Source organism: Solanum tuberosum, unplaced genomic scaffold (assembly GCF_000226075.1).
Source record: "Solanum tuberosum cultivar DM 1-3 516 R44 unplaced genomic scaffold, SolTub_3.0 scf00101, whole genome shotgun sequence".
Classification (NCBI taxonomy): Eukaryota; Viridiplantae; Streptophyta; class Magnoliopsida; order Solanales; family Solanaceae; genus Solanum; species Solanum tuberosum.
In genome coordinates, this window is record NW_006239029.1 from 443,523 (window position 1) to 467,917 (window position 24,395).

The window sequence follows — 24,395 nt, forward strand, 5'->3', positions numbered from 1 at the left end:
ATCGAATTCTTCCCTTCTTTTGCATACATTTCTTACAAAACAAAATCGATCGATCGTGTCTCTGTGTGTGATTCGTTGCTGTCATTTTGAGTTCGTTGAAATTATCGAAGTTTGAGGTACCGCTACTTCTTTAATGGTTAATCCGTTTTATCTTGGGAGGAATTAATCTGCAACCTCGGGTACTTGAGGGGATTAAATTTCTTAAGGACACACAGTGGGTTCTGTGGACTCGAATAGTTCTTTGTGTTTTTCTTTTCATCTTTTATTATTTCTGGTTTGCTAATCTGAATACAGGAGATAACAATATATCCATACTGCTAGCGGCAAAGTCATGAATTTTAATTGGAGTGCTCACGATTTAATATATGTACATAAATTAGTAGTAATATTGTATCTATATATACCATATAATATTTTGATACAGTATTAAACTGACAACGTTTCGTTGGTTGTAGCTCTAGTTGCACCTTTACTTATAACTTTTTTAAAAGGAAAAAGAAGAAAAAGTTGAAATTTGAAACATTGAGTAAAATTTTAATACATTTTCAAGCCTCTAAATATGTAATTATCTCCCTCTATGGTTTCTCCTAATGCATACTATATTAATAGTATTCAATTCCTATATATCTCATGGTTTTCATTCTTCTAAAATATTTGAATTATATAATCGAAGACTTACTCTCTCTATATGTACCTCGCAATTTAACTATGTTGCTCGAATTCTTCAAACTATATTGTCGCGTTCATATATGATCCTATAAAAATGTTTTTATTCTGTATTTGTTCGCTCCATTTTAGGGTGCGATGTAATTGACATCCGACTTTAAGTATTAATCAAGCAAACCCTAAACCTAGTAATAGATAGATAAACTAATTGATCTATTTGAATTTAAATAGAAATTTAATCATAGTGATTTTTTTTATAAATTTCTTGAGTTTGTAATTGAATACTAATTAGTTATGCATGAGCCTCTGTAGAGTACTGAATAAAAATATGAAAACATATGTAATTGGGGCATACCTTTGAATAATAAAAAAAATTAAATAGATAATAATAAGATTGAAACTCCCACGAAAAATAGAGTGAAAGACAACCACAAGATAAACAAAAAAGAATTCATATTAGACTTAACATTACAAAACACTACATATATTTCGGACACTTTCAAAAATAGGAATGTAATCTAGCAATGCAAGTTGTAGGATCTGACACTCTGATTTTCTAGCATAATTTCAGCTCGAAATTGTCAAGTTCTAGAAATTCATTAATCCACTCATCACACTTGTTCAAGGAATAATCGTTTGAACTTGGTAAAGCTACAAAAGGAAATCTGATGGTTGAGGTATGTCTACTCCTTGAAATATTTCATTGAAATCCGCAGAGAAGTTACTTAGATTCAACACATTGGAATGATGTTCCTCGATGAAGTTCATTGATGTTCCTCCTTCACTTCAAGGCAGCACTCCGATACTTCAGGAGTTGATCGTCAAGTTATTGTCTAGATTGGATAGTGCCCCTCCTTATGGTGTTCTTCTGGGTACTTCAGGTCCTCCTATTATAGTTGGTGTTACATCTCCAGTTCATGGGCCTAATGTGGGATTTCAGACTCCTGGTTCCTCTTCAGTGACTTCTATGGCAACTCCGAGATTGGTAGTTCGTTTTGCTAGTGCGGCCATGTTGGTTGCCGAATAGAAGAGCTTTGAGAGATTTGTTAGCTTGACACCTCCCAGACAGTACGAATGGAGAGTAGGCTTATGACTTTTTGACCGAGTTCCAGGATAGGTTGTTCAACCTAGGTATCTTAGAGGCACATGGAGTGTGTTACCCCTCATTAGTTTGCGGGAGTGGCCTAGGAGTGGTGCAGATCGGTTCTTGCTTGTAGGCCCGTTGGTTCTCTTGTGATGGGTTGGAAGCAGTTTACTGAGGTTTTTTTTGTATGCATATGTAATTCATTTCAAGTCTTTGTCAACATGATCATTGGTCAAACGGGTGACATATTTAGGTAATAACTGCCCGCCGGCAGCGGGAATTCTTTGATTCTCTACCAGGCACTAATATCATTTTGAAGGAAAATATTATAAACTCAAAAGTACTTGAATCTTAATTAAAGTTCTCTATTTCTTTATAAATCTTTCTTTTTCCGTATATATTTCTGTGTATTGAAAATGACTAACAAAATCACTATTTATAATGGTAGGAAACAAATTAGGTTTCATTTGTTTGCACTTAATGGAGGTCTGAATCTGAATGGTTCAGACATTAGGCCATTAAGTGCATTTTTTTTTTAATTTAAAAATCTTTTAATGAGTCAAAAAAAGTCTGAATGAATCAGATTTGTGACAAAGTCTTATTCTTATTCAGACTCTTTTAAAAACACTTTTGTTTTCAAAAAAAAATTGTGCTCCATATTTTTTTCTAAAAAAAATAATTCAAGTCTTGTTAATTCTCCAACTTTATTAGTTATCTAAATTATTTCTCTTGAACTTTTAATTTTTGTTCTTGTTAGTTGTTTACCAAGAATTGATATAATTTATTTGATTAAAGTGCAAAACAACTTCATAAATATGTGTTAACATTGGATTATTATGCTTTTATAAATTTGTTTAAAATCATTTGAATGTAGCATATTCATTATTTATTTCAGAAAGAGAACATGGCCAAACACATTATAGAACATAGAGATGTTTCACCTATTTAGTTAAGATTAATTTTTGTTGAATATTTTTTTTTTTCAAAAAAAGATGACAAAATCTTTTTCTAACAATTATTTTTATTATTATAATTTATATATATAATTCATGTAATTCCATTTTATTTTTATCAAGCTTAAAATATTTATTCATAATTCAAATATACGTTTATAAAAGAATCACATTTTTTCTAATATTTTATGATGTAATATTTAACTACTATTTTATTTGATTTATAATACTTATTGTTTTTACATATTAATAAATTATTTATATATATTCAGATGTTTGAAAATAAACGGTTTTAATTCTCCAATGTTCAGATCTACAAACAAGATCTTATCATTTAGATGTGTATTCAGATTCAAACGTTTTAATCTTAATGAAACAAATGAGGCCTTAAACTAGGAATAAAAAACCTATTCATATATGAACTTAGACAAACAAATCCTACTAGATGATTTCCATCTTTCATATTGTTCCTTCATAAAACATCAGTAGAAGAAATCACACTAACTTCTATTAAAAGGAACAACATTTGCTTTTATTTTCAATCAAAAATAAAATAAAATAGAAGAAGGCATGATGCGAACATAATGAAAATTGATTCAAGAAGGTGATCCATGTCTTATGAGTAAAGCATACACACAAAATGAAAAATAAAATAAAATAGGAATGTAATCTAGGAAGTTGTAGGATTTGACACTCTGATTTACTAGCTTAATTTCAGCTTGAAATCGTCAAGTTCTAGAAATTCATTAATCCAATCATCGCACTCGTTCAAGGAATAATCGCTTGAACTTGGTAAAGCTACCGAAGGAACTTCTAGTGGTTGAGGTATGTATGCTCCTTGAAATAATTCATTGACATTCACAGATAATGTACTTGAATTGAACGCTTTGGAATGATGTTCCTCGTTGAAGTTCGTTGAAGTAACTGGTTGAACATCCGGAGCTTGTCGTTTTTGGGATCTGTATTTCTACATAAGATTAAAAATATTAGGAAAAATTGACAAAACCTTGAATCAGAATGATTTTTTCATACTTGGATACCTTTAGACGGTAGGTGAGACATTCCTTAGTCAAATCCTGCACACACATCCTCTCCAGCACATTTTTAGGACCAGCTAAATCAACACGGTAAGACAAATAATAAGAATTTAATAGTAAAATTGTGAACATTAAGAAAATGTCTACTTAAGATTTTCTTTAACCAACAATCTTATTTTTCTACTTCTCTCTATCGGGATAAAAATAAAGTCTTTGAACACTTACCTTTGTCTCCTAACTTGCGAACAACCTCGTCTAATTTCTTCTCAAGCTCTGTTGTCCATTTCAGATTTCGTCTTTTCTTTTCTGGTCTTTTTGTACTTATTTTCGAAAGCAAAGAATAATCCTCCTCTTTTTCTAAAGGAGCACTACGTTTAACTTGTGCCTCCTCAATCGTATTTCTCATTCTCTTAAACCTTTTTGCCTCATCTTTTTCTATTAAAGAATCTACCGCTTGATCTTGATAAGTCTCAGAGCAATTCGTTATGCTTTTTCCCTTTTTGTTTTGCATTTTCTCAGGACAAGATGTGTTGTCCATTACATAAACTTGATTAGCCTTGTAGTGTTGTGAATTTTCATTTGCCTTGTTATTGTGCCACTTCACATACTTCCATACATCCTTGAGTTTCAATGATGAAATGAGCGACTTCTTAAAAATGTAGCATATCCCTTGTGTTGGTGCTTCTTTTATCATTTCGATCGTCACCTCTGGAGACATCACTAAGCCAAAAATAAAAAATCAGAACAAAATACTAATTAAATGAGGTATCTAGAATTGTGGGGAGAAGTTAGATGTTCAAATTTATATACACCACTTTTGTAAGGAACTTATATAAATATAGAATCTGACAAAAATATATATATAGAATCTACAACTAACACTAATGTGTTAAAGAACACAATTTTTTGATATTATTATTATAGTAGATAATGTTCAATAATGATGTGTTATATTAACATGTTTAAATATACTTTTGAATTAATGAATAGCACACACTAAACCAAGCAAAATAATTAAGATTTTGAGGAAATGGTCTTACAAATAATAGGTTTGTCTTTGATGAGTTGAGTGGACTTGATGAATTCAAGGTAGTCCATTTCAAGCATGTTGGCATCCACCATGACCAAGTCGAATTGATCGATATGTTCCCGGAGAATGGATAGAGCTATAGTTGCTTGTTCGATCGCAGTTACTATAAACAAAAATCAAGCTCAGAAAAATATCAAAAAAATTATGTATGTTGTGGGATATTTTCATGATAATCAGTGATACAACTTCCATTTCCTTTATGTTATTACACAGATAAAGGTAGTATGAACTGACTAATAATATTACATTAGAAGTATAGAAAGAAATATTTGATTGATGCTAGGTGACTAATATCATTCAAGTCTTTGATAAGTTAATTAATTTGAATTTGTTGCCTAAGAATCCAACTAATTATTTTCCAAATAAAGTACAACTCAGCTAGGATGTTGATAAATTTGACGATTAAATGAATATATTTTCATAAGGTTTGATATATCGATAACCTTTTACACTTGACATTAAATTTTATTTAGATATTTAAGCTACAATATGCTTCGATTGAACATTTAAACAAATGATAAAGTGTTCTTGTTTGACAATTCAAATTAAAATTTTAGAAAAATCTTATGTTCTCGAACATCCATTACATAAATTATTTAATGACACAATTTAACTAGCTACATCCATTTGTTATGTTCTCTAGCATCATAAACAAAAAATTCAACCATCAATTTATTAAAACAACAACAAATCTAACAACCTTATTAAGCATTGTTGTAATTTATTAATCTATACCTGCACTTAGTCATACATGACTGGAACACATGTTAAAATTTACTACAAGCTTTAGTCATGTGCATCTCAATTTTTTTGCCAATAATAAAATAATTTTTCTTCTTCGAATTTCAACACTCAAATCTACCTCAAAAAATTAAATTCGATCTATAAGTTTCATGTATCTTACAAAACAAACTCAATAAGCAATTTTACAGAATTCACTTTTTTATCTATAGACTACAAGTACAGGTTTTACCTAGAAGATCCAACAAAAATTAGGAGAAAAAGGCTCAGCACATATGAGAGAAAACTAAAAGAGGCATAAAATTATTGTACCTTTAAAGGAATGTTCTTCAAGAATTGCTGCTATATTTGATAAAGAAGATTTATCAGGATCAACCAAGAGAATTCTGAGGCCAACATAGGCTGAAGGAACATCTACATTACAAATTATCTCACAATCCATCTCTTAGCCTATGAAAATTTTGAGAGGAACAAGAAGAAGAGATTTTTGAATTTTTGTTCTCTTTCTTTGGTTTCTCTTCTTTTTTTTTTTTGTTTCTACCACCTTATACTAAATGAAGGATAAAATTTTGTCAATTAAATAGAGATGAAGAATATTAGATTTTCGAAATCTACCTTTGTAGCAAGTCAATAATTAGTGTAGTCAATATTTTAGGGAGATGTAATTAAGAAAGATGTAGATAATCTACCAATTTATGTTCAAAATAATTTAGTCTTGACTATTTTCGCGATACAGACAATATCACTTAGTCCCCCCATTTCAATTTTCCAATTTTACTTTAATTTTTAGTACATTCAATTTTATTTTTTTGTCTCTTTGTTTATTTGACAACTCTTTAATTTTAACTTTTTACTATTTATGTTTCAAACCACAAGATTAAAGGACATTTTGGTACATTCGACACATTTTTAGTTTAAGATCACAAGATTCAAAATTTATCTTTACTTTCTTAAATTCTGTATCAAACTAAAACAGACCAACAAATTGAAATAGGGATTGTAGTTGATAATATTTCTTTAGTCATGCTAGCAAGTTCATTTCAAATAACATGCTTTCAGAAACTTTTTGGTCTCGTGTGAGATTTATATGCTAGTATAAAAAGTATAGAACTTCTAGTACTTCTAATTTTTATTTTATACTATATTGGTATGTGATATACTTAGATAAAAAGACAACACGGCCATTGAAGATCAATTCATACAACCGATCACAAATTGCTTTAGATTAGCTGTAGTAATAGTAGTAGTTGTATTGTTTTCCTAGTAGTATATCCATACTACTAATGACAAAGTATGAATTTTAATTGGAGTGCTCACGATTTAATAAATGTACATAAATTAGTATTAATATTTGATCTATATACACCATATAATATTTTGATACTGTATTAAACTGACAATGTTTCGTTGATTGTAGCTCTAGCTGCACCTTTACTTATAACCTTTTTAAAAGGAAAAAGAAGAAAAAATTGAAGTTTGAAACATTGAGTAAATTTTAATACACTTTCAAGCCTCTAAATATGCAATTATCTCCCTCTATGGTTTCTCCTAATACATGATATATTAAATAGTATTCAATCTCTATATATTTCATTGTTTTCATTCTTCTGAAATATTTTAATGGGAAAATGCATAAGTACCCCCCCAGCCTATGCCCAAAATCCCTGAGACACACCTAACCTTTACTAAGGTCCTATTACCCCCCTGAACTTATTTTTTAGTTAATTGTTTACCACTTTTCGGCCTACGTGGCTGAGTCCGTGATTTCACCTATTTTAGGCGCGTGGGTGCAGCTTTTTGACAGCACTGACCAATAAAAATTGGTCATGTGTTAAATTAAACTTGGAAAAAATAAATATTAACTCAATTGTCTTCTTCTTTATTATTGTTCTTCACTAGTATACGTACCCGCGCGTTGCGCGGCTATATATTAATTTAGAATTATTTTAATTTAATAAAATATCAAATACTTCAAATATTTTTATATATTGTCCTTTATTACTTTTATGTTGTATTAATAAATTAATATTTTTCATATTAAAAAATTAATATTTAATTTTTTTTCACATGAAATGTAAAATATCATAAGATTAAATGACATGTTAGTATATTTTGAATATTTATTTTTCGAATCCAAAACATTCTTTACATTCTGAAATTTGCGTCAAACTATAATAGAAAAATGATTTAATATAGAGTGGATATAAATAATGTAATAATAATACATGTACTTGCTATATACATTTTCTTATTAATCATTGAAAATAATTAATTAATCAGTTTGTTATATTATTTTTTAAAACATTAATTTAATCTCTTAAACTTTCGCAGAAGAAAATAATAATTTAAATTTTAATCAATGATTAGATGTCGAGGAACTTATCAATTTTTCTAGTATTCTAATATAGTAATTATTGCGTAAATTCCTGTTATGACTATTATAAAATTTATCATAATTTTTAATACTTATTATTTTAATACAACGTGTAATCTTTACTTATTATTTTCTTCCCATTGTTATTTTTGTTTAATTATATTACAAATAATACTAACAACAATTTCTTTTTTTATTAATGTAAAGATAATTTAATATAACGTGTAATTTTTACTTACTATTTTCTTCCCAATTTTATTTTTTTAATCATCTATAAATAATAGTTACAACAATTTATATTTTTATTAACGTAAAGATTTTGAGTAATAATTCTTCTTATGTTCTATTAATAATAATGATCGAAATTATTCACTATTAAAGTTTCTACATAATTGATATAAAAATTGAGGTTGCATACAAATAAAAACATGTTTGAACAAACAAAATAATTATATGCACTATTAGAGAGTACCTTCTAGTCTTATAAGTATCCTACAATTATGATAAAGTTGGAAAAGTGTAACTATCTATAAATAAAATAAAATTATATAAATAATATTTACAAAATTTTACAAGCCCAAATTTGAAATAAAATATATAAACATTGAAAGCTATAAACTAACTAAAAATATATTCACAAAGTAGATTATAAGTAATATTTTTTTATCTATAAATAAAATAAAATTATATAAATAATATTTACAAAATTTTACAAGCCCAAATTTGAAATAAAATATATAAACATTGAAAGCTATAAACTAACTAAAAATATATTCACAAAGTAGATTATAAGTAATATTTTTTTATCTATAAATAAAATAAAATTATATAAATAATATTTACAAAATTTTACAAGCCCAAATTTGAAATAAAATATATAAACATTGAAAGCTATAAACTAACTAAAAATATATTCACAAAGTAGATTATAAGTAATATTTTTTTATCTATAAATAAAATAAAATTATATAAATAATATTTACAAAATTTTACAAGCCCAAATTTGAAATAAAATATATAAACATTGAAAGCTATAAACTAACTAAAAATATATTCACAAATAATTATATAGTTGAAGACTTACTCTCTCTATATGTTCCTCATAATTTAACTATGTTGCTCAAATCCTTCAAACTATATTGTCGCTTTCACTTATGGTCCTCTAAAAAAAATGATTGTGTTAGATTTTTCTTATTTTATTCTTTATTCGTTCGCTCCATTTTAGGGTACGACGTGATGGACATCCGACTTTAAGTATTAATCTAGCGAACCCTAAACCTAGTAATAGATAGGTAAACTAACTGAGCTATATGAGTTTAAATAGAAATTTAGTCATAGTGAATTTTTTTTAAAGTTCTCTCTATTTCTTTATAAATCTTTCTTTTCCGTATATATTTCTGTATATTGAAAATGACTAGCAACATCCCTATTTCTAATGGTAGGAAACCAAATTAGGCCTCATTTGTTTGCTCTTAATGGAGGTCTGAATCTGAATTGTCCAGACATTAGGCCATTAAGTGCGTTTGTTTTTTTACTTGAAAATCTTTTAATGGGTCTAAAAAGGGCTGAATGCATCAGATCTGTGACAGAGTCTTATCTCATTCAGACCCTTTTAAAGACACTTTTGTTTTCAGAAAAAAATTGTGCTCCATATTTTTCTTCTTAAAAAAAATAGTTCAGGTTTCATTCCCCAACTTTATTAGTTATCTAAATTATTTCTCTTAACTTTTAATTTTTGTTCTTTCTAGTTGTTTACCAAAAATCGATAAAATTTATTTGATTAAAGTGCAAAACAACTTCATAAATATGTGTTGAAATTGGATTAGGATGTCTTTATAAATTTGTTTAAAATCATTTGAATGTATCATATTCATTATTTATTTCAGAAAAGAGTACATGGGCAAACACATAATAGAACATAGAGATGTTTCACCTATTTATTTAAGATTAATTTATATTGAAATTTTTTTTTAAAAAAAAAGGATGACTAAATCTTTTTCTAACAATTATTTTTATTATTATAATTTATATATGTAATTCATGTAATTCCATTTTATTTTATCAAACTTAAAATATTTATTTATAATTCAAATATACGTTTATCAAAGAATCACACTTTTTCTAATATTTTATTGATGTAATATTTAACTACTATATTATTTGAATTATAATACTTATTGTGTTTACATACTAATAAATTATTTATATATATTCAGATGTTTGAAAACAAACGATTTTAATTCTTCGATGTTCAGATCTACAGACAAGATCTTAGTCATTCAGATTCAGACATCTTAATCTTAATAAAAAAAAATGAGGCCTTAAACTAGGATTAGAAAACCTATTAATAAATGAACTAAGACAAACAAATCCTACTAGACGATTTCCATATTTCATATTGTTCCTTCATAAAACATCAGTAGAAGAAACCACACTAACGTCTATTAAAAGGAATAACATTTATTTTTATTTTCAATCACAAAAAAATAAATAGAAGAAGGCATGATGAAAATTGATTCAAGAAGGAGATCCGTGTCTTATGAGTAAAGCATACACACAAAATGAAAAAAATATATTCATTCAATCCTTTCATATGCAAAAGAACAAAAGTTAAAAGATTATTTGAGTTCTACAGAGGCAGAGGCCAAACACAATAGATCAATAAAAAATGTTGAACATCTAGGAATGTTTGAGTTGAGCTTTCAAAAAAGGCATGTAATCTAGCAAGTTGTAGGATCTGACACTCTGATTTACTAGCTTAATTTCAGCTCGAAATCGTCAAGTTCTAGAAATTCATTAATCCAATCATCGCACTCGTTCAAGGAATAATCATTTGAACTTGGTAAAGTATCTACAGAAGGAACTTCTGGTGGTTGAGGTATATCTGCTCCTTGAAACAATTCATTCACATCCGCAGAGAAATTACTTGAATTTAACACATTGGATTGATGTTCCTCGTTGGAAGTAACTAATTGACCAACCGGAGCTTGTCGTTTTTGGGATCGATATTTCTACATAAGATGAAAAATATTTAGAAAATTTGACAAAACCTTGAATCATAAATGTTTTTTTCATACTTGGATACCTTAAGACGGTAGGTGAGACATTCCTTAGTCAAATCCTGCACACACATACTCTCCAACACATTTTTAGGACCAGCTAAATCAACATGGTAAGACAAATAACAAGAATTTAATAGTAAATTTCTGAACATGCGGAAAATGTCTAGTTAAGATTTTCCTTAACCAACATTCTTATTTTTTCTACTTCTCCCTATCGGGATAAAAAAAAAGTCTTTGAACACTTACCTTTGTCTCCTAACTCGCGAACAACCTCGTCTAATTTCTTCTCAAGCTCTGATGTCCACTTCAGGTTTCGTCTTTTCTTTTCTGGTCTTTCTGTACTTATTTTTGAAAGCAAAAAATGATCCTCCTCTTTTTCTGAAGGACCACTACGTTTAACTTGTGCCTCCTCTTTTGTACTTCTCATTCTCTTAGACCTTTTTGCCTCATCTTTTTCTATTAAAGAATCTACCGCTTGATCTTGATACATCTCAGAGCAATTTGCTATGCTTTTTCCCTTTTTGTCTTGCATTTTCTTAGAACAAGATGTGTTGTCCATTACATAAACTTGATTAGCCTTGTAGTGTTGTGATTTTTCATTTGCCTTGTTATTGTGCCACTTCACATGCTTCCATACATCCTTGAGTTTCATTGATGAAATGAGCGACTTCTTAAAAATAAAGCATATCCCTTGTGTTGGTGCTTCTTTTATCATTTCGATTGTCACATCTGGAGACATCACTAAGCCAAAAATAATAAATCCGAACAAAATATTAATTAAATAAGGTATCTAGAATTGCGGGGAGAAGTTGGATGTTCAAATTTATATACACCACTTTTGTAAGGAACTAAGTAACACTAATGTGTTAAGAAGTCAATTTTTTTATATTATTATTATAGTAGATAAAGTTCAATAGTGATGTGTTATATTAACACGTTTAAATACACTTTTGAATTAATGAATAGCACACACTAGACCAAGCAAAATAATTAAGATTTTGAGGAAATGGTCTTACAAATAATAGGTTTGTCTTTGATGAGTTGAGTGGACTTGATGAATTCAAGGTAGTCCATTTCAAGCATGTTGGCATCCACCATGACCAAGTCGAATTGGTCGATATGTTCTCGGAGAATGGATAGAGCTATAGTTGCTTGTTCGATCGCAGTTACTATAAACAAAAATCAAGCTCACAAAATATCACAAAAATTATGTATGTTGTGGGATATTTTCATAATAATCAGTGATACACCTTCCCTTTCCTTTATGTTATTACACAGATAAAGGTAGTATGAATTGACTAATAATATTACATTAGAAGTATAGAAAGAAATATTTGATTGATGCTAGGTGACTAATATCGTTCAAGTCTTTGATAAGTTAATTAATTTAATCTTGTTGCCTAAGAATGCAACTGATTCTTTTCCAATTAAAGTACAATTCAGCTAGGATGTTGATAAATTTGACGATTAAATGAATATATTTTTCATAAGGTCTGATATATTGATAACCTTTTACACTTGACAATAAATTTTATTTAGATATTTAAAACACAATATGCTTTGATTGAACATTTAAACAAATGATAAAGTGTTTTTGTTAGACAATTCAAATTAAAAATTTTAGAAAAATCTTATGTTCTCAAACATTCATTGCATAGATTATTTAATGACATAATTTAACTAGTCACATCCATTTGTTATGTTCTCAAGCATCATAAACAAAAATTTCAACCATCAATTTATTAAAACAACAACAAATCTAACAAGCTTATTAAGCACTATTGCAATTTATTCACCTATATCTGCACTTAGTCATACATGACTGAAACACATATTAAAATTTACTAAAAGTTTTAGTCATGTGCATCTCTCTTTTTTTTGCCAATAATAAAATAATTTTGTTCTTCGAATTTAAACACTCAAATCTACCCAAAAAAGAAATTTAAATTCAATCTATAAATTTCATGTATCTTACAAAACAAACTCCAATAAGCAATTTTACATAAATTCACCTCTTTAACTATAGACTATAAGTACAGATTTACCTAGATGATCCAAAAAAAATTAAGGGGAAAAGGCTCTAACACATATGAGAGAAAACTAAAAGAAACATAAAATTATTGTACCTTTAAAGGAATGTTCTTCAAGAATTGTTGCTATATTTGATAAAGAAGTTGTATCAGGATCAACCAAGAGAATTCTGAGGCCAACATAAGCCAAAGGAACATCTACATTACTAATTATCTCACAATCCATCTTTTAGCCTTTGAAGATTTTGAGAGAAAAGAAAAGAAGAAGAGGAGATTTTTGAATTTTTGTTCTCTTTCTTTGGTTTCTCTTTTTTGTTTTTACCACCTTATACTAAATGAAGGATAAAATTTGGCCAAATAGTTAAATATTGAGGGAGAACATCAGATTTTGAAAATCTACTTTTATAGCAAGTCAATAACTAGTGTAGTCAATATCTCAAGGAGGTGTAATTAAGCAAGAAGTTGATAATCTACCAATTTGTGTTCAAAATAAATTAGTCTCGACTATTTTCGCGATACAGACAATATCACTTTGTCCCTCCGTTTCAATTTTCTAATTTTACGTTAATTTTTAGTTCATTCAAATTTTTTTGTCACTTTCTTTATTTGACAACTCTTTAATTCTAACTTTTTACAAGTCATGTTTAAGATCACAAGATTAGAGGACATTTTGGTACATTCTACACATCTTAGTTTAAGATCACAATATTCAAAAGTTTTCTTACTTTCTTAAATTCCGTATCAAATTAAAATCGATAAACAAATTGAAATGGAAAAAGTAGTTGATAATATTTTTTTAGTCATGCTAGAAAGTTCACTTCAAATTACATGTTTTAGAAACTTTTTTGGTCTCGTGTGAGATTTATATGCTAGTATAAAAAGTATAGAACTTCAAGCTAGTACTTCTAATTTTTATTTTATACTATATTAATATGTGATGTACTTAAATAAAAAGACAACATGGTCATTGATGATTAATTCATACCGTCGATCTCAAATTGCTTTAGATTAGATGTAGTAATAGTAGTTGTTGTTGTATTGTTTTCCTTGTAGTATATCCATACTGCTAGTGGAAAAGTCATGAATTTTAATTGGAGTGCTCACAGTTTAATATATGTGTATAAATTAGTAATAGTATTTGATCTATACACACTATATAATATTTCGATACAATATTAAACTGACAATATTTCGGTGATTGTAGCTCTAGTTTCACATTTACTTATTACTTTTTTAAAAGGAAAAGGGAAAATGTACAAGTACCCCTAGACTATTACCGAAATTCCAAAGACACACCTTAACTAAACTAAGGTCCTATTACCCTCTTGAACCCTTTATTTTTTTGTAATTTTGTACACCTTTTCGGCTTATGTGGCATCCAAATATCTCCCACGCGCTTGAACTGCATGGAATCACGGAATGTGCCACATAAGCCAAAAGTTGTACAAAATTATATTAAAAAATGAGTTCGGGGAGGGTAATAGGATCTTAGTTTAGTTAAGGTGTGTCTCTAGGATTTCGGTCATAATCTAGGGGGTACATATAGCATATCCCAAAGGAAAAATAAGAAAAAGTTGAAGATTGAAACATTGAGTAAAATTTTAATTCACTTTCAAGCCTCTAAATATGAAGTTATCTCCCTCTATGGTTTCTTTTAATATACATGCTATATTAAATAGTATTCAATTCCTTTATATCTCATAGTTTTCATTCTTCTAAAATATTTAATTATATAATTGAAGACTTACTTTCTCTATATGGACCTCACAATTTAATTATGTTGCTCGAATCCTTCAAACTATATATTGTCGCGTTCACATATGATCCTCTAAAAAAATGATTGCCTTAAATTTTTCTTATTTTATTCTTTATAATTTGTTCGCTCCATTTTGCATGAAAGAAATTTGGGCAGTCAGTATAGTTACCGCATCAACTTCCAATATCCTGACAGTCTTTTGTACCATAAGTCTCAGGACTTCACTTTTCAATTTTGCGGTTTTCCCAAATGGAAAGAATCTGATCAAAAACATTCGAGAAAGATCATCCCAAGTTGTGATTTGAGTTTGTTGGCTCTGATGACAACCACTGCCTTTCTTCTCCCATGGTGAATATGGAAACAAAGTCAGCCTCACATAGTCAGAAGATACCCAGTTGGAATATATGTGTCACTGATTTCCAAGAAATTCTGGATATGCACTTGAGGATCTTCATTAGGGAGTCTAGTGTATTGCCCAGTAGTGTGTATCAATTGCACTATGTTCTATTTAAGCTCGAATCTGCCCCCAAGCGGTTGCTTCCGTATGCTGGAAGTAACATTGGTGGTGAGTGGAATTGTCATGTAACAAACTACTCCCTCCGTTTCACAAAGAATGACCTTCTTTCCTTTTAGTCAGTTTTAAAAAGAATGACCTCTTTCCTTTTTTGGTAATATTTTACTTTTTGCTTTTCCACGTGGCATGTTTAAGACCACAAGATTAAGGGCAACTTTGTACATTTGACATAACTTTAATTTAGGGCCACAAGATTCAAAGTCTTCTTTATTTACTTAAACTTCGTGCCAAGTCAAACCAGGTCATTCTTTGTGAAACGGAGGGAGTATCATTGATGTCATCTCTACTGGTGCTTTGTCTTCAACCAGTTTAACCTGAGGGAAAGGGTACTGCAGAGCCACTTTCCATCTCTGGTACGATAAGTATCGTTCAGACTCTACAAATGGCTCCACAAGTTATTCGTCATTATCTAGTGTAACTTTCTGAGTTGCCTGCAAAAAAAAAAAAAAAAAAAACTAAGATCAAGTTATCAACACTTAACACTGAAAATATATAGATTAAGAAAAATTAAATATGGACTAACTCTAAAGTCCCCGATAGTGGCATCAAAAACTTATTGCTCCCAAATGTACAATGTAATGTCCCATTTATTGAGAAATTGTTTTTATTTGTGAAATGACCATTTTGTTGAAAAAATGATTCTAATATCTCAAAAAGAAGTATTCATAATATTGTCTAGGTTCATCTTTCATATCTTGTTTATGAGTATTAAATATATATATATTGTGATTGAATGCCTAGCCATGATTAGCCATAATTCCATAATATTTTCCACCATTGAAAGCCATATTTTGGCAGTTGACTTTCAGGTTTAAACATTCCCATTATTATCTTTTATGACCCATTAATCCTCTTATTATTGTCTTGAATTTACTGCAAACATTTGGGATCCTATAAATGATTTGCTTCTTGGTTCATGTAAAGGAAGAAGGAAAGGAAGAAGTTGAAGAGAGATTTTCCTTTCTCCTTTGTCCATGTTTCATGTGCTGGATTTTCTTTCTATTGTGTATCTTTGTTAGTTTCTGGCTCCTAGTTTTGTACTAGAAGAGCTTGTTGAATCTTGGGGGATACACATGTATAGGGTGAAATATCCATAAGGACAACGTCTTTCGACAACACCTCAAGTTATGAGAATTTCCTATAAGTGTTATTGGTGAAGTACAAGCTTTGGTGAATTCGGTACAAGTGTTCGTAATGAAGGTATTTTCCGTAAGAATTACAACACATTTTACCCTTCTCCTTAGAATTTTCATGCTTAGTTTGTGTTGCGAGAATGGTACGTGTGGTCCCTAATGCGATCGGGTGAGATTTTGAGCCTTTTGATTTTAATTGTTTTGATATAGTTGACTTTGGTAAATATTTTGGGATCTGAGCATCGAATGGTGATTCTGTCAGTTTCATTGCATCCGAAACATCGAGTTTGGTCTAGTTTGCTACTTTCAAGTTTCAAATGATGAGACGAGCACAATTGTCCTTGTAATGAAAATGCTTTTCTCTGAAACTCAGACTTTTGATAAGAGAATATCAGTGCTTGCACAAATATTTGAAATGCAAGAGTTTATTCCCCATGCAACCTCAATAGAATATCAACTACTAGTCTTCTGGTAAAACACAATGATTATTTAACTCCATTTCCCATAACGTCTGTTGTTATTAGATACAAATTTGACATATTTTTTCTTGTCATTATATCAATACATGATATATCATCTCTTGTCATCAGATCCATATAGGATATTTCATGCAAAGAGTGGTAATACTGATAATTTCGTATAGGCAATTGTTGCACCATATGTCCTTGTGATGATAAATTATATTGATCATGATACTAATAGACTGCTTTTCATTTAGCTCATTAGTCAATATAGAGTTATCAGCATCCTTCACTAGCAATTTCATAAAAGAAAAATCTGATGTCACAGACCTTAATATTCTTTGCATGTTCTATCTCTCTTCATAAACTTATTTTCCTTTTCTTTTAGCAATATTGGCGCTCCTAGAACCAATAATGCTAAGAAAAAAAGGAAAAGAAGTTTATGGAGAGCATCAGAACATGCAGAGAATATCAGTGTCTACAACGTCAAATTTCATTTTTATGAAATTGTACATGAAGTTCTTTACCACTAAGATTGCCTCTGAAAACACTCTTGCGCGTTTCAAATGTGTGTGCTTTCATCAAAAATCCGAATTTCATAGAAAAGCATTTTCTTCACAAGAACAATTGTGCACGTTTTCTCGTTTGCAACTTGAAAGTATCAGAGGAAGAACATACCTTGTTGTATTGTCCTGGCTTCTTGAAAAAATAGTTTCGAGTGTATGTGAGAAATGAAAGCACAAAGAGAGGAATTCCCCTTTGAGTCTTGAGATATAGTGAAAAAATGAGGAGAAAATATGTCTGTATTTATAGGACTACAAAATCTTCAAATGAGAAAAGTGGTCAACAATGTAGCATTCTTATTTAATTTCTTACTAATTATATTATGGCAGTGGTAAAGTAGGAAAAGAAAGACGACAAAAAACATCAATTTAAAAGATTGAAGATTTTCTTTTTAAATCTTCTTCTTTAATAGTAAGAACTATAATATGAATAAAAAAAGATTTTATCAATCTAGGAAAAATTACAAATATATTCCAAGTCAAGTAAAGTTGTTGTAATAGATAACTCAATGTAATATTTCAAATTAAGTAGAATATACATTATAGATTGAAAATAAATTTTGAATGCTATAAGTTTACACTTTTGTCGGTTAAGATGTACTAAAAATGGTCAAAATGCCCCTAAACTATGTGAAATAAACAAAAATGTCTCCCATTTATACTTTGGTCATAAGTGCCCTACTGGCAATATTTTGGTCCAAAAATGCTCGTCATTAATAGTTTGGTCCAAAAATGTCCCTATTATTACTAAATGAATCAAAAATTCCCTTTTTCGAGTAAGTACATTATCACTTTTCTTTTTAAACACTTCTTGTTCCTAATAAAAATATTACTTTCAAAAACTCCTATTCTTATTTTCTTTTTTGAACCACTTTAACTAATGAAATTGTAAGAAATCATTTTTTTTTTCTTCTTAATCTCATATTATCAATTAAAATAGAATAACTTGTTATTTTTTTTGCTGTTAAAAAAAGAGAATAACTTCAAGTACCCTTTTAACAGATCAGAGTAAATTCATCACTATTTTTTATTTAGATAACGATAAAAAATATTTTTCTTGTGTGTTAGTCATGAATTTTTTTATTTATGAATTTCAGTCACTTTTTTTCCAAAACTTTTACAGGAACCTCGTAATGACCTGAGAAATAATATGTATAGTCTCATAATGATCCACACTATTTTTTTTAGTATTTAGGGGTCACTTGACAAAAATTAGACGATTTTCTCAGTTTTTTGTCTGTTATTAGTCAATGAATTTTTTGGTGATATGGTTTTCAGACACCTTTTTTTCAAAACATTTATAGGACCCTCCGTAATGACATGGGGGAACAATACGTATTGCCTCATGATCCACGTCATTTTTTAAGCATTTAGGAGACACTCAATAGAAATTAGGCAATTTTCTCAGTTTTTCGTGTGTGTTAGTCAATGAATTTTTTGGTGAATTTTCGGACACTTTTTTTAAAACCTTTATAGGACCCTATGTTGACCCGGGGGAACAATATGTAAAGCCTCAAAATGATCCCTACCAATTTTTTAGCATTTGGGGCCACTCAACTGGAATTAAGCGATTTTTTATTTATTTATCGTACGTGTTAGTCAATGAATTTTTTGGTGATATAATGTCCAACACATTTTTTGCAAAACATTTATAGGACCCTCTGTAATTACCTAGGGAAACGATATGTATAGCCTCATTATGATCCACACTATTATTTTAGCATTTAGGGGCCTTTCAATAGGAATTAAGCGATTTTCTCTTCTTCTTTTTCGTGTGTTAGTCAATAAATTTTTTGGTGATATAATTTTCGGGCATTTTATTTTCCAAAACCTTTAGAGGACCCTCCATAATAATTTCAGAGAACTATACAATTTTTTGTGTGTATTAGTCAATGAATTTATTGGTGATTTTCGGACACTCTTTATCTAAAACTTTTACGGGAACTTCTGAAATGACTTGGGGAAACAATATGTATAGCTTCACCAGAATCCACACTATTTTTTAGCATTTAGGGCCAGACAATAAGAATTAGACGATTTTTTCAGTTTTTTGTGTGAATTAATCAATACATTTTTTGGTGATATGTTTTTCATACTTTTTTTTCAAAACCTTTACAGGACCCTCCGTAATGACCTGAGGGAACAATATGTATAGCATCACAATGATCCACGTCATTTTCTTAGCATTTAAGGGTCACTGAAGAGGAATTAGGCGATTCTCTCGATTGTTCATGTCTGTTAGTCAAATAATTTTTTGATAATACAATTTCCAGACACTTTTTCCCAAATCTTTTACAGGACCTTCCATAACAATCTTGGGAATATTATGTATAGCCTCACCATTATACACATCATTTTTTTGCCTATCGAATGGGGATGATGAAGTCGATCCATAAATTTTCATATTTTTTTTTGGTAAAGTAATTAAATGATATTAGAAAGCATCAAAAAGATGCAAAGTCACAAAGCACAATGTGCAAGAAAGCTGCTCCAAACAGAAATATATAGAGCTAGCTTGGCAAAAACTTGAGAAACAGTCAAAAGGGCCCTACTACTCTAATGTACTAGAGATAGAGAACTAACAAAATCCAAAAAGTTATCCACACTGTTTACAGTGGCAAAAAAATGCCAACTAAATAAACTAACAAGACATTTGGCCTTGAGTGCGCAAAAAGAGGTTGATACTCCTTCAAAACATCTATTGTTTCTCACCTTCCATAGGTTCCAAAAAATTGCTGCTGGGATCATTCTCCAGATCTTTCTGATGGATTTGTCAATTCTCCACAATATCCAGCTGGCATAGGCATCCTTGATGGTGTAGGGCATTACCCATTGTAGGTCAATCATAGAGTAGAAAAAATGCCATAGGCTAGCTGTTGCAGGGCAGTGCAAAAAAAAGTGATTAACATTCTCATTGGTCTGCTTGCACATGCCACATCTGTTGATGAGGATAACACCTTTTTTCCAGAGATTATCTTGTGTTAGGCATGCTTCCTTCAGGGTTGTCCAGGTGAAACAAGATACTCTAAGAGGCTGCCTAGTTTTCCATACATGTTTCCAAGGCCAAAATTGAAGAATGCCATTCTGGGAGCTCATGTTTTTGTAGCATTCTTTCACAGTGTAGGCCTATTCCTTAGAATTACCCCAAAGAATCCTATATTGATCTTCAACCACCAGTGTAGTGCTTTCCAAAGTTTCTAGGAGGGAAAAGATGTCATTGATCTCCCAATCCTGAAAGTTCCTTCTGAAAATAGGAGCCCAGAAGTTGTTGTCTCTGTACTGGGCTATAATTGCTTCTTTGTTGGAGGCTATCTGGAACAAGAAGGGGAAAGAGTCTTTTAGCATAGAGTTCCCAAGCAATTTGTCTTGCCAAAATCTGATCTTGAGTCCATTACCAGCTTTGAAGGATACTTCCCAGAAGAAATCATCTTGGAAACTACTTATATGTTTCCAGACCCCAACACCATGGGGTTCATTGCTTTCCTTTGGACACCAGTGATCTTGAATGCCATATTTAGCCTTAATGACGTCTTTCCAAAACCCAACCTCAGTTTGTCCATACCTCCAGAGCCACTTCATGAGTAGGTTGTTATTATGGAGTTTAAGATTCCTGATTCCCAGGCCTCCTTGAGTCTTAGGATGAATAATTGATTGTCATTAAACAAGAGAGTACTTGTGAGTGAGGTTGTTGCCTTCCTACAAAAATCTCCTTCTGAGCCTATCCATTGCTTTAAAATTGAACCTAGTATTGGAAATAAAGACGTACAGTATGTAGGAATACTGTCATGTTGATAAGAGTGGGCCTACCAACCATGGAGAGGTATTGCATTTTCCACGTGGCTAGCCTTTTATCCATTTTTTCAATAACTCCATTCCAGATTCCAGAGGATTTGAAACTCCCCCCCCCCCCCGGGGAAGGCCTAGATAGGTGGTAGGTAATGACCCAGTGCAACTAAGTATGCTAGCAAGTTTGTCTAGATTGGCCACCTGATTTACTGGATATATCACACTTTTGAGCATGTTAATATGGAGTCTAGAGATGGCTTCAAAAACTATGAGAGTGGTGTTGAGATTGGAGACATGCTGTGTAACACCCCAGAAATTTTTTCGAACTAAGACTCGAACCATTCATCGTAGTGAGTGAGATTTTTCCAAGGAATTAAAAATTTCTTTAATTTTTAAGATCACTAGATGTAGCACCTTGTGTTCCAAAAAGAACTAAATTGGAAATAGCAAAATCTGAAATTTTGCAAGTTAAGCTAAGTATGAGTTTTGGATTGACTTCAAACAACCATAACTCCTAGCCCAGGATGAATTAGGTGTGCTACCAGATACCCTAGGAAAGATATTTGAATTATCTTTACAACTCCACCAAGTTTGCTAAGTTTCAAGTTTGGATGAGTGAGATATGGCCTTTTGAAGTTAGGTTGTCCAGTTAAAGAAAGTTAGCCGAAAATAGCAAGGGGTATTTTGTCTCTTTTCCTTACCCAATCAGATTTAATTCGTTTTTAGTAATATTTTAAGGGTCTAATCCTATTAGGTTCAGTTTTATAATCCTAGTTTACGCCTAGGGTTTTAGTTGAGAGTTCAAGAAGAGAAAAAAAAGAAAAGAGGAGAGGATCAAACGTTCGTCGAGATTCTTGCGTCTTGTTGCGGATTTCCGCCATGGGGTTTGATCCCCTAAGAGGTATGTAAGCTTCCATAGCATTGGGGTTTGTTCACCCACACGCCAAACATGTTATTTTCAGCGCAAATTTCATTCTTGAAGTTGAAAGATTTGAGTTCTTGATAGGTGTTCTTGAAGTTCATTCTAAAATCTTGTTGTGTTGGGTTTTAGATGATTTATTGAGATAAAAGTGAGTGTTTTAAGGGGATGTATTGAGTATATTAGAGTGTAATAATGTTAAGTAATCAAATCCAAGTGATTGGGGAAGAAACTGTTCGATTTTAGGCGAGTTAGGGTGAGAAAACGAGTAAAGGAAGTCGTCAAAGTTTTCTGGGTTGGGGCCTAGAGTGTCACGCCAGCCAGAGCGCCCCAACCACCTCTCTGAACTTTAGGGGCTGGAACCCCACGCCACTCAGAGTGCCAGGGTCGCATGCCCCCACCCGTTGTTCATCGTTTCATCCGTTTGAGTTCTTTCAAAGGGTACTTTTACTCCCCATTGATTCTAAACACTTTAAACTACTTCTAAACACCTAGAAATCATTCATAACATGATCATAACCTTGAATTAATAATTCAAATTCAAGGTAGAGTTGAGAGTTAAGTTTTGAGAATTCTTTCGAACATTCTAAGAAAGTCCCTTTGAGTTTTTTTTTGTGGAGTCTTCTACAACTTCTAGTAACTTATTTCAAGACTCGAGCAAGTGAGTATGAGAATGATGAGAATGTATTCATGAGTCTATTTTGTCATCACAAAATCCTTCAAATCATGAAACATAACTCTTGAATTCATAATTCACATTCAAGAGAGAGTTAAGAGTAGAGTTAAAGAAAGCCTTTGAGTTCAATTGTGAATCCTTTGAGATCAACCGTCGATTTGAGTTATGTTTTGAATAAGTAAGTAAGAGAATGAGAAGAGTCTTATACATGAGTTTCATATTGTTATGTAGACCATCGAGTCAAGTTATTTCATGCCCATAATTCTGTATGAACTTCGTAAGTTGAGCATCTTTCAGAGAAGTGGTATCTTCATGTTTTAAGCGTTTAAGTGTTGAGTTCCAAATCCCTTTTGAGAAGCATCTTTGAGTACTTGAGTTGAATATTTCATGCCCATAATTCCGCATGAACACTATAAGTCAAAAAAATCTTAAGATGAGTAGTATCATTGAAGTTCTTATGTTCCAAGTATTGAGTTCTATCTACGGTTATTGAAAACCTTGCATTGAGTCATTCATGTCCCTAATTCGGCATGAACCATATTTTAAGAAGTATTTTACAAATGTTTTAACTTTGTTTTAAGACATAAGCTTTGAAGTTAAGTAAAAAGTAAGAGTAAAGTCTTTTATAAACGTTTTGACTTCATTTTAAGATTGAAAGTTTCAAGTTAAGCAAAGAGTAAAGAGTTGAGTTCATTTCTCAAAAGTTATTAGGGAACTAAGTATTCCCAAAGAAATTTATAAATGTTTTCACATTTGAGCAAGAAAAGGGAACACCGATTCCAAGAGAGCCTTTGGGCTAAGCTTTGAGTAATTATCTCAAACTAAAGAAAAAAGTTGCTTTAAAAGCATAAGCTAAGTATATTTTTGGGAGTAGTATTGAGCACCGATATGGGGATGCGAGTTCATAATAACTTAAGTCTCCATAAACCATGTAGTCATCATGGGCAGAAAAAGGGTCATACTTTTTAGATGACTCCTTAGTGTTTTTCAGCATAGACTAGTGGATCCACTTAGTAGTTCAGGTTCTATACCGATGGCAAGGTATAGGACGGTCCTTGGCAACGTGAGGTAAAACGTTGTACCATCACTTAGGCTTATAGTGATGGTTGTCGATTAGAGAAACTCCCACAGAAGTTATTGTATTCTTATATGCACAGTTATTTGTATTTTTACATACATTTCAGAGTTATGTTGTATCCTTGCATACACACAGAGTTTTCAACATGTTTTTAAACAGTTTGTTTCTTTATATTGCACTTATTTTAAATTGCTTTATATTGAAATGAGTTTAGTCATATTGAGTTGAGTATCCAGAGTTGAGTACCTAGAGTTGAATAACATATCTTTGAGTTGAGTATATTATCCTTGAGTACTTCTGAGTTGAGTAAGTTTGAGTAGTTTTGAGTATCCTTGGGTATTCCTTAAGTTGAGTAAGTTTGAGAAGAGGTAAGTATGTTTCCTTTTTATCAAGTTTCAAGCTTATGTTTATG

At 30.7% G+C, this 24,395-nt stretch overlaps 2 protein-coding genes across 2 annotated transcripts; both read right to left on the reverse strand.

Annotated features, from left to right (window-relative positions):
- Nucleotides 1-3,406: 3,406 nt before the first annotated feature.
- Nucleotides 3,407-6,013, reverse strand: LOC107060895 (two-component response regulator ORR22-like). The gene is made up of 5 exons (XM_015309426.1): nt 5,884-6,013; nt 4,781-4,933; nt 3,966-4,460; nt 3,744-3,817; nt 3,407-3,670 (listed from the first exon to the last, which is right to left on the reverse strand). Exons 1-5 carry the CDS (start codon nt 6,011-6,013, stop codon nt 3,407-3,409), a joined length of 1,116 nt encoding a protein of 371 aa, XP_015164912.1.
- A 14,637-nt stretch (nt 6,014-20,650) lies between these two features.
- LOC107060896 (uncharacterized) lies at nt 20,651-21,103 on the reverse strand. The gene has a single exon (XM_015309427.1). It carries the CDS (start codon nt 21,101-21,103, stop codon nt 20,651-20,653), a length of 453 nt encoding a protein of 150 aa, XP_015164913.1.
- Between the last annotated feature and the right edge of the window lie 3,292 nt (nt 21,104-24,395).

Coding starts and splice junctions, on each gene's coding strand:
- LOC107060895 (XM_015309426.1), bottom strand. CDS start 6,013: ATGGATTGTGAGATAATTTGTAATGTAGATGTTCCTTCAGCCTATGTT. Junction 4,934..5,883: donor TGAAGAACATTCCTTTAAAG/GTACAATAATTT, acceptor TTTTGTTTATAG/TAACTGCGATCGAACAAGCA. Junction 3,671..3,743: donor GTCTCACCTACCGTCTAAAG/GTATCCAAGTAT, acceptor AATCTTATGTAG/AAATACAGATCCCAAAAACG.
- LOC107060896 (XM_015309427.1), bottom strand. CDS start 21,103: ATGAAGTGGCTCTGGAGGTATGGACAAACTGAGGTTGGGTTTTGGAAA.